Source organism: Populus euphratica, unplaced genomic scaffold (assembly GCF_000495115.2).
Source record: "Populus euphratica unplaced genomic scaffold, PopEup_1.0 scaffold23.1, whole genome shotgun sequence".
Classification (NCBI taxonomy): domain Eukaryota; kingdom Viridiplantae; phylum Streptophyta; class Magnoliopsida; order Malpighiales; family Salicaceae; genus Populus; species Populus euphratica.
The window spans coordinates 732,203-743,862 of record NW_011499892.1 but is presented as its reverse complement, the minus strand read 5'-3'; the positions used below and the strand labels follow the sequence as shown (position 1 = coordinate 743,862).

At 34.7% G+C, this 11,660-nt stretch overlaps 1 protein-coding gene across 5 annotated transcripts; it reads right to left on the bottom strand.

Annotated features, from left to right (window-relative positions):
• Positions 1 to 976: 976 nt before the first annotated feature.
• Positions 977 to 10,888, bottom strand: MCCA (methylcrotonyl-CoA carboxylase alpha chain). 5 transcript variants are annotated; one of them, XR_843423.1, is made up of 17 exons: positions 10,330 to 10,886; positions 9,551 to 9,672; positions 9,175 to 9,322; positions 8,701 to 8,838; positions 8,407 to 8,502; positions 8,265 to 8,324; positions 7,265 to 7,357; positions 6,923 to 7,034; positions 6,016 to 6,120; positions 5,523 to 5,659; positions 4,879 to 5,113; positions 4,623 to 4,789; positions 4,412 to 4,528; positions 3,862 to 4,104; positions 3,684 to 3,779; positions 2,570 to 2,674; positions 977 to 2,175 (listed from the first exon to the last, which is right to left on the bottom strand). XR_843423.1 is itself a non-coding variant. In XM_011034351.1 (16 exons), exons 1-16 carry the CDS (start codon positions 10,669 to 10,671, stop codon positions 2,666 to 2,668), a joined length of 2,220 nt encoding a protein of 739 aa, XP_011032653.1. In that variant the 5' UTR covers positions 10,672 to 10,886; the 3' UTR covers positions 1,739 to 2,665. The 5 variants fall into 5 exon arrangements, 2 of the variants coding, with proteins under 2 accessions (XP_011032653.1, XP_011032652.1); XR_843424.1 differs by having other exon boundaries at positions 977 to 2,168; XR_843422.1 differs by having other exon boundaries at positions 1,026 to 2,419.
• Between the last annotated feature and the right edge of the window lie 772 nt (positions 10,889 to 11,660).

The window sequence follows — 11,660 nt, the reverse complement described above, 5'->3', positions numbered from 1 at the left end:
TTTCCAATACAGAGATATTGAATAAATTTGTGGCGGGGGAATGTTATGCACTGCATGTACCCCACGTCGAGGAAAAGTTGGGGGAATTGAGGCAAGGTGTTCGTCGGAGCTTTGACAATATTGGAGGCATTTTGAGGGTGATATGGTAAATCAGAATCTTATGAAAAGGATTTGATGAGTAGCCATAATAATTAATCAACACGACACCCTTTAGCCAGCTCTATCGGCCGGAAAAAGATTGGTAATGTGTGTGATGTGAATCGTGATTATTATACCCCCATCAATATATAATGGATCTTTGACTGTTTGTACAAGTGTTCTCACAAGCAACTTAACATCAGAATTTACGCTTATTATAAAAGTTCTTAGTATCAGATAAAAGCAAGAGAGCTTAAATGTTATCTCCGTTTGCTGGCTTGGTGACATTAATAGGGAATAAAAATTCCATACAAATTGTTAATGAAAAACAAATATTTTTTATGTATTATTAATAAGATAAAAAATATAACAAATCATTTAAAAAACTTTTTATATACCTATAAATATAAAAAAATGATTATAAAAAATGATTATCTATGACATTTGATGTAATTATAATAGAGTTCATAATTCTGAATTTCTAAGATTAATTGAACTTCAAACCTAAATAAAAGAAAAAATGAATGTGAATGTTCATAAAAAATTATAATAACTTGGATTCAGTGAATGTTCTAACGAATTTGATATCTTGTCAAACTCAAGTTGTATTGAGTTAAGCTAACAGTTAAATCTAAGTATATATAACCTGACAACTTACTAAACTCACGATGTGTTAAGTTCAGTAAATAACTAAATCCAAGTATATTGAATCTAACAACTTATTAAACTTATATTATTTTGAGTTCAGTCGTGATTAAAATTTATTAAGTTTAAGTTTAACAACTTGCCGATTCATATTATCTTTGATTGTTAATGCAAAAATAGAGTCAACACAAGGGACTCATCAATTGGATTACAAGATTAATAAGAATATAAAACACATTGAATCAACACTAACCAGCATCTTCAATATTTATCCATCGCTAGTAATACAATGGAAGCAACAATATCCTAGTTTGACTGGCATTCAGGAGATTTGCTAGACAAGTTAAAAAACCACACAACAAGGTGAAGTACTTAAACACAGCCCCAACAGGCAGGATAAAATACAAGGAATAATTAACGGGTTGACGACCTGTCTAACTGTGGATCCATTGGATCCAAGAACAATTGTTAAAATCCCTATTTTGAACGAGTAAAGGTTCGATCTAGTATCGTTAAAAATTTCTTCAGCACATATCAAGTAGTTTAGAAAACCAACCCAACAGGTTATAATAATGTACAAATATAACGATTGCCCTCGCGATGTCCGTAACAGTCATGCAAATGAGAAGCCACTACCATGACAATTAAAATATATTCAGTAACACACCAAGCATCTTTTGTTTAGATTAGAGCATATGCGTTGGGCTCTACATCGAATACATAAATGCTCAAATCTGATTTGAAAACGTACCAACCTTCAATACAACAATAGTACAACGTGATGTCAAGCATTGGTAATTGACCAATTTAGAAATAATTTAGTTTCAATGTGAAATAATATACTCCAAGATGCCTTTATCCATTAAAAGGAAAAATATATTCAATGGGCACAAACTTGTTTAACAAGGCCATTTTAAAATTGATGCAAGCAAGCACACCATCAACAATGTAAGCATATAAAAAATTGGTAAATTTTTTATTCTTAAGAGAGAATAAATTTATTTATAAACCATAGCGCAAGGCTATTCAGCTTTTCTTCCCCTAAAAAGTAAGGCAATTCAACTTTGCATGTTAACACAACACGAAAAGGTAAGGTACAAACGCTACATGTTTGATATGTCAATAAATGTCAATATTTTGACTACAAAGTTATCCAACAACATATTCATATTTATTATTCACAAAATTGCATTACTTTTAGGCAATCCACTCACCAAACTCAGAATTCAGGCTATGTATTTGTTGGAGCTCTGAGAGTGCAGGCAATTGTGTGACATCATAACTCAGAAAGACTAGAAAAGTAACAACATTAACGGGCTGACCTGCCAATCCGTGGATTCCATGCTCATCACATCTGCTGAAGAAGATGTTTTCGTTTCCAAACCTTTGCAACTTGCAACATGATGACAAAGTTGACGACATTAAAAAGACAAAGCAATTTCCATATATCTGATGTTTAGCTAGTTGCTAACAGTCAAGTACCATTTAGCAATGATGACTTGTGTAACATTTCTACTTGCCTTGTTTTTTTTTTATCATAATTTCTCTTTACCTATTTTATCTTCCATCAACATTCTTCCTCCTTTAGTGGTGTGTGAGTGTGTGGATGAAAAATATAATCCACCATGAGGTAAAACTGTGATTGAGATAATTAGAAAATATTATTGACACAAGAAATATTTAGTTTACAGCAGTTTCTGGGTTACATGTATGGAGATGGGGAAGTTTCATTCTATGAACTAACTAATACACAAACATGGCACTTATTACAAATTAATTTTCTTACCATTGAACCCACAGCTCAGGAAACTCCTGTAGATCTGTTTACACCACCATTTGTTCAAGCAGTTTCCTCGTGTAAAGAAAACTTCACTCTGAGATTCTATTCACCCTGTCCAGGGAAATGATCCCATTCAACACTGGTTTTAGGAAACTTCATGAAATGGAAAAGTAAAACTTGTCTATCATGATGAATCAATGAATTTAAAGGTCACCAGCAAGTTAGCATTGCACAAGTTGAACGAGCAAACATGACTATTTCTGAAAATTCCCATTTTGGATGACTAAAATAATAATGAGACATCTTCACAATCCCTTCTTCAGCACACATCAAGTGGTTGGCTAAACCAATCCACCACATTAGATAATTGCCTGGTAAATATATTGACCGTTCACGATGTCCAGAATTACATCATGTACTGGCAGATGAGAAACCAATACCAAAGTAGTTAAAGCTGGGAGTATGTGCTATAAATGTTAGGAGATTACAACAGCATTCAGTTCAACACATGGAAAATATTATGCTAGCTTTCATGGTGAATAGAGCAGCAAGTCGCAGAGTATGAACCAGGAAACTGCAAGCAACCAAATTATCATGGCACAGTAGCCTCCTCACCTTTTGTCTTACTTATCTGATACAGGTAGCCTTGTAAAAAAATTATGAAGAGAACAAAGAACCTCTAAAGTAGGTCAATGCCAATTCAATTTCTCAATTCTAAAATTGTCTGACGAAAGAAATTCAATGGAGATAATAGGTTAATAAATTCTGTCTTCAATTTCAGCAGGGAACTAGAACTCATTTCACATATATTCAAACTCCTGAGATGAATCTTTTATCTGATCATATAGTACAAAATATAAAGCCATAATTGCCAATATGCAAGTATATCTGGTCAAATAATGAGCACTACAATGAAAATGAAAAGTGTAATGGAACATGATTATAAAGTAGAGCCGATAGGACAAACTGTCACGTAATATGAGGACAGATGTTTCTATGCATTTTGCAATGATATCATGTTCTGCTAATGAATGGAAATTCTGTTGATATTTGTAACAGTAGCACTGCACAGGTCTGGGTTTTAAATGATTTCAACTGTATTCAAACAGCATTAACTAACCTTGACACTGAAGAGGGGACTGCTATCAGAAACCTGTTGGCCAGCTGTCACTTGAAGCCCATGAACATACCCAGTAAATGGAGCCTTCACAACATGCTATTAAAATTAAAGAAAATATCATGAAATGTTCCAGCACATCAAATAAAATGATTAAGATTTTTGTGAATTTACAACAAACCTCCATCTTCATTGCTTCGAGTACTAATATAGGCTGCCCTTCTTCTACCTTTGTTCCATCCGTCACCAGAACCTTGACCACTAAACCAGCCATGGGAGCCACCACAGTTCCTGGAGGGTGCGATGCAGTCTCAAAATTGGTCTTCTGTTGTATTTCATTATCATCAGACAAGTCAAGCTCTAACTTTTGTCTGAAATGATAATGATGTGATCCATGCCATAAATGAATGTGCTTTATTTTGTCCTGCCACCAAGTACCAGGTTTAACATCAATACCACAGGCCAATGCTCTTCCATTCTTGAATGAGGAATGCTGAATTACCAAAGCATGCTAGCTTTTCTTAATAAAAACTGGTAAATGACATTTTATTAAATGAAACAAGAAGCTCATCAGACAAATTCTTCAAGAATAAAAGCATCCCTAAAAAAATCGCACATGGTGGTAGGGATTCTAGGGAATGCTGCAAGGTAGGTTCAGAAAGCTGCAATCAAGAATACGCATAAATTAATCTACATAACACTTCAAGGGTTTTATGTAGGCACACAATTACCTTGGAATATGCAGACAAACTAACATCCATGCTCACACCATCAGTTTCAACTCTAAAATCTTGGTCATGCAGGAGTGTTGCCTTGACTTCCAAACCAGGGGAATTGACTTCTTCTGTCTGTGTTTATATGAAACAATAATCGATCGTAATTCCGGATACAGAAACAAAACATCCAGACCTTAATTGGAATTCATTACAAACACAAAAACACCTCAATAAGATAGTTCCCATCTGACTGATAAGTGATGGAGAAGGTAAAGAATTTGGAGCTGCTTCCATCATATTCATTCTCCCACTCAAGCTCCATGGTACAACTAGCTTGATGATGGGCTCGAAAAGGGGGATGAGAATACCATATGGGGAGTAACCCATTGGTCCCTGCATTTGCAGAAATATATTATGACTTAAGAGGAATCCGAAGGAACAAGTAACATCCAATGGAAAGTTGGAATGGTCCTTCAACCTACCAGGGAGACTGGACTTTATAGCAGAATGTTCCTTCTCACAAAGACATGCAGCTACCAGGGTTGCGTTGAATCTAGCATTATCATATGTTTCCTTTGCACGTGTTAAATTGTTAGGATCAGTAAAGAGGTCATCTTTATAATGTTCAATAAAGTGGGTCTCCACATTGCCATTTTCAAATGCTCTATGGTCAGCAAGTTTTTGAAGGAAATTGATATTAGTTGGCACACCTGCAACCTGACAAGCATTAAGTCCATAATATGAGTACAATGATCTCAAAGTACTATAAAGATAAATAGGTGAACCAAAAAGATAAAAACAAACTGCATTCCCAAAGAAACAAGAGGGAAGCAGGACCATAATATACATATGGAACAAGTTTCTGTTGACAACCAAAACACTTTATACATCTTTGTCTCAAAGCATAGGTACAGAATATCCAAGGGGTCCTGGCCATGTGGAACATAAATTATCTTTCAAACAAACCATCAGAGATTTTTACTTTGTAACCAAATAATTTAATTTGACTTCATAGTTCATACATAGAACTACTCTTCCAGGTCAATGCCTAGCAGTGTGATTGTAATACTATGCAAAGTTCATAAATGAGAACTGCAGCTAAAATATGATTGCAGCAAGGATGTACCTGAAATTTTGATAAGCAATTCTTCAGTTTGACTAGTGCTGCAGCACGGTTTTCTCCTGAGACAACAAGCTTTGCAATCATTGGATCGTAGTGCATGCTAACAGTATCCCCCTGCTCAACTCCAGTATCAACCCGAACTGATAATTAAAACACATCCAGTATAAGCCAAGAAAGGGGAATGCAAAAGGCTAAAATAAATCAACAAAAACACACTGCAACAAAGAAAACCCATTCACTCAAAACTGGTGGTAGACTTAAACCACTACAAGGACACATGGACTGTTCCATCCTCACTGTTTTTAAATATCAAAGAGAGCAGTGGTTGCAAAACAGGAAACCTAATTGAATAGTAGCTTCAGAAGGAAACTTTGGCCCATCAATATTTTGAAAGAAAATCAGCAAAAAGTCAGGGAAAATACCAATCACCAACAACGAAACAAGGATTCATATTCAGCATACATAAGTAACATGATTATTTTGTTGCAATTAGCACCTGTTGGTGAAACTGGAACGGGACGATAATGGTGAAGAACTCCAGTTGCAGGAAGAAATCCTTTTGGAACATTTTCAGCATATATTCGGGCTTCAAAGGCATGCCCTGTCAAGTCATGTCAAGTCACAGTGATCATTATCAGGTAAACTAACAAAGAACTCGTAAGAGTAGAGAAACTCTTCATGTGCTATCATATTAAACATGGTCTAGGAAATCAAGCTAAAATGAAGAACAGAAAGTTTTCAACTTGACATCAGATCTTAAAACAAAGGGCAATCCGATAATTTATTTCAACCTTGGTAGACCAAAACAGACACGAAACGTTGAATTTGCACTTCTTTTTCCTTGTTTAGCCTTTCATTTTATCTGTGAAAAATTGGAACACTTTTATTTTTTGCATAAAACATGAATATTTATTTGAAGAAAGAAGTGCAGATAGAACAGGGAGGATAAGACATCTTCTGCAGAAAGAAGAAAAGAACAGAACAGTTTTAGTCTTATTATACTGCACAAGTGTATGCAACCTCTTATGCTACTACCTGATTTTTTGAAGAGTGGGGACAGAATTATGCTACTGGTCTACTAGTAAATCAAAACGTGAAAATGTAATTTCACAGCAAAGAGAAATTAACTTTTTACTAGTTGGAATTATGACAGATTCTTTAAACTGCACCATTAGTTATGATAGTAGATTTTGACCATTCTATTGCAGTTCCAATCTACTAACCAGCAAAAGGAATAGAAGGATGGGCATAGTCAATGCCATGTAGAGAAAAGTGCACAGAGGTGCAATTATCATATTTCAGAAGTTGAGTACCAAGCAATATATGAGACCAAGAAGTAGCGCCGGAAAGTAATATTGCACAGACATCACACACATAAATCTTTTCCAGGGGAAAGAATTTACCCAATAAAGGCACCTGTGACTGATTAATAGGTAGTGGTTCTCCATTTGCAACAGATATTTGCCACTCTACAAGATCTTGGCCAACAATCATTTCAGTCACAGGATGCTCAACCTATAAAAGAATATCACAGCTCCCTGTCAGATTTACGCTAGGCTTGTAGGACTGGCGGCGAACCATTTATCTAGTTTTGTTTACTTTATCGTTATCTTACTTTTATTTTATTGTTATCTTTGCAAACTTATCATTCTACCTGGTGGATCTCTATGCTAATTAACTAAACTAGATAAATGGTTCTCCAACAGGAACTAAAGCCAGAAGACAGAAACGAGCAAAACAAGTACCTGAAGGCGGGTGTTCATCTCCATGAAATAGAACTGGCCTGAGACAGTGTCAACTATAAACTCCACAGTGCCAGCATTGTGGTAACCAACTGCCTTTTAATATGCGAGAGGGAATAAACATTAGCAAATATAATGAATAAAGTTAAAGAACAATGACTGCATTTAAAAGGGACGTGAAATGTTAGAGCTAAATAAGAGAGCTCGTCAGGTAGCACAACTACGATGGTCTCAAGTTCCAAAATTAATTGCACAATTATGCAAGACAAAGGGTAGATTCCTTAAAAATAGTGGCCTACATATTGCAAGCAAACAAAACTCAGAACTTCCTAAAACTCCATTTTCCAAGGCACTGGGATGTAGGATCACGGACAAAGGAGAAAATAACTTATATAGTCTTAATGGACATGTGAAGAAGCGCAACAACTATACTATGGTAGATTTAGGACACAAAAGGGTAGTCAACAATTTTCCAACTTTATAATCACCAATTCAAGTAGAAAACATATGCCCATAGGGATTCAAATATCTCATGAAGGAAATAGAACAAAACAAGTTTCTAGCAAGCAAACACGACTCCAAGGGATCCCATTTGGTGTGGGAAACTGCTGTCGGGAGAAGTATCCCTTTCTAATGTACTAAGTATCAATTTGCAATTTGGCTATTACAACATGGTCAAAAGATTTCAAATCAAAACATTCTTTGTTCCGTATTCCATAAAAGTTCATTGAACTACTTAAACCATCGAAAGAAGTAAACGCAGGTGCATTTGATTTGCGTGGTGAGGCCCATCAAAAAAATAATTTAAGGCTTCAAAAAGCCCGTCCATAACATGAAACACTATATGTTATGTATAGCATATTAAATCACAAGCTCAGGCTAGAATTTAACCCAAATAGTGCACGCCTTGTAAGGAAAACATGGGAATTACAGTTTGCCTAAGAATTTGTATTTTACTGAAAATATTGATAATGTTGAGTGAGTTCAACTGACAGGACATTACCTTGGCTGCAGATACAGCAGCCTGACCCAAGTGGGAGCGGAAGTCATTCATGACATTTGGCTGCATCAACCGATTTTTTATTACATTTGCTATAAATCTACAACAAGAAACCTCATTGAAAACTATAGAAACTGAACATTACAGCTGGCGCTTCTTCAATTATCTTCTGATGTCTTCTCTGTACGCTGCAGTCCCTTTCATATAAATGCAGCACATTGCCATGTTTGTCCCCAAATATCTATGAATTTGAGAAAAAAGATCTTACAAAAAATTCAATTACAAATGATTTATTTCATTACATGGACATGTATGTGACATAATTTGAAATTGAAATATAAGAATTCAAGAACATGTAAGCAAAAAATTGAGACATAATTTTGTAAATATAAGAACTAGGAAAGAATGCTGAAAGATTATTACATCCAATAGCCCATACCTGAACTTCTATGTGTCTTGGCTTTGTGATATATTTCTCTAGCAGTATTGTGTTTATACCAAATGAAGCAGCTGCTTCACGTTGTGCTCCCAAAAAAGAGTCAACAAATTCATTTGGACTTTGAACTATCCTCATACCCTAAAATCTGCACATTGTGAGAACCTCATCCGAAAAAATAAATAAAAATCCAACATAATAAGACGAATCATGTGTATACCTTTCTTACATTTGAATGAATTTCATGTTTCTTTTCACAAGAAAAGAACTCGATGATTTTAATTTTCATTCATCAAATGAGAGTTAACGCCGAGCATGTGCTGGACTACTGATGCATATTCCAATCAGAACTTAGTGAGTTACCATACATCCATATCTCATATATTGATGTCTTGTATACATGCATCATCAATTATATTAAGCAACTCAGATTCCTAATGTTACAGGGTAGCAATTAAAAGAATAAAATTGGCACACCTTTCCACCACCTCCATGCGTCGGCTTTATTAAGATAGGGTATCCAATCTTATCTGCTTCTGACTTCATAAGTTCAATATCTTGTTCACTGCCATGATAACCTGGCACAAGCGGCACCCCTGCTGCACCCATTATCCTCTTTGATGCACTGTTGAAATTAAAACACTGATAAACAAATTTACAGAATTTTCTGAATAATCGAAAGCATAATATTAGCTTATACAGAGAAAATGAAGGGCCAACACACTCAAACATGCATGTACAGATTGAGAGGTAAAAAACACAGTATAGAAAGAATTCATTCAAAGCCACATTCATGCTTTGGAGAACAAAAAAGAAACATGAAATTAATTAAAAGACAGAGGACTTATCATACCTTTTATCACCCATGTCCCGGATTGCCGATGCTGGTGGTCCGACAAAACTCAGACCTTTGTCTTCACATAGTGTAGCGAAATCAGAACTCTCAGATAAGAAACCATAACCCGGGTGAACAGCCTGATATTCAAAAGTAGATATCCACTTTGAAAAGCAATTCCTTGCATTTTCTTAAAAAAAGAAAAAAAATCATATCTACCTCACTGTATAACACACACAGAAAAGGAAATTATATGTTTAGGATAACTTTTCTCTCTTTTAATGAATCTGATCAGGGTTACTAGAAGCATCGTAAACTCAAAATGATAAGCTATTCTACTATCTTCCAAAATACAAAGTGCAAAAGGCCAACTCTTATGCACAGTGACCAGCCATGGTCCAAGAGCTTAAAACTCTAAAGGTAAAACGAAAAAATGATTTAAAAAAGCTCACTTTGCTAACACCATGTAAAGAGAAAAAATAAAAGTAGGGATTAACAAACGCTTCAATTTCTAAATGGAAATTATACACAAATAATAACCAAAAGAAAAGGGCTTAAGCACTCAAACATTAATAATGGTCAACGCTAGAGACTACACGGTGAAATCACCTAATGGAAGTGTTGACACAGCAATTGCAAGTCATAAATAACTACCGAAAGTCCTTTGAAATTCGAGATAGAAAAAAGAAGAAGTAATTCAAATCATAGTAAACTTAATTAGAAGCGCGATTTTAAGTAAAATTCATATACCGTTCACTAATTTCTCAGAAACCAAAACGCAGCGTTTGGATACTAACCTGTGCACCAGTACGAATCGCGGCCTCGACAATCGCCGAGCCATTCAAATAACTCAACCGAGCCGGAGGCGGACCGATATGGACAGCCTCGTCAGCCGATTTCACGTGGAGCGAGTCTCTATCCGCGTCACTGTAAACCGCAACGGTTCGAATCCCTAGGCGTTTCGCGGTCCGCATGATCCTGCAAGCTATTTCGCCTCTGTTTGCAATCAGTATTTTCTCTATGCGCGATGTAGTTTTGGTGTCGTGAGAAGAAGATTCGAGGGAGAAGAGTCGTGTTTGGATAAGGAAATGTCTGTTGTCGTGGAGTTTTCGACGGAGGATGGTTGCCATTGACGCCATGGTTAAAATTTCTCGTGGAGATGATGATTGATTGAGGGAAGCAGAGTGGTAACGTTAAAGAAAATGGCTGTAAGTGGAGGGAGGGTGTTTATGGTCATTAAAAATACGAGAGAGGGGTAGTTTTGGAAAGAGAAGTGTCTGGTATAGTGAGGTGGGATATGGATCTGATGCAGTGCTTAGCTGGGAAAGTGTAACCTTATCTTGATTGATGATCTTGATCGGGGTCGATGCATGTTATGTGTTATAATAGCGTAATGAGATAAAAGTTATTTTTTAAAATACTATTTATTTTAATATATATTAAAATAATATTTTTTTATTTTTAATATTAATATATTAAAATAATATAAATTATTAATTTAAAACTATTAAAAAATTTAAAAATCATGGTTGCACGCAGTGTGAATATATATCTCAAAGCAAATAAACAATTATTTTATATTTTTCTTCTTTTCAAGTTTTAGTTGTTTTTTATAAATAAATTAACGTATAACGAATTTTATTTTTTATTTTTTATTAAAAAAACAGTTTAGAATGTCATTTAAAAAAGTTAAGATTAACTCCAAAAACTAAATATTTTGAATTAAAAATAAGTAAAAACAACCATAATACAGAAAATAAACATTTTAGTCACCTTGAAAATCATGCTAGCTGAGCCAAATAAGTCAACCTGAAGATAACATCGTATCATGGTAAAGGATGATTATTTTTTTATTTTATTTTTATCTATAAAAATAATTAAATTTAAATTTAAATCGGTTTCAACCAACTAGTTTTGATTAATTTGATTATTTTAATTAAAAATCAAAACTCAACCAATAAGTTTTAATTTAATTTGATTCAATTCAATTACAATTACAGTTCAATTTAGTTATTTCATGTTAAAAACTAAAAATTATATTATTTTTTGGGCTTTCTAATGGGTTATTTCTGTTCCAGTTTATTTCTTACCTGAATTGATTAGGTTTAGTTTTTTTAATTTTAGGATT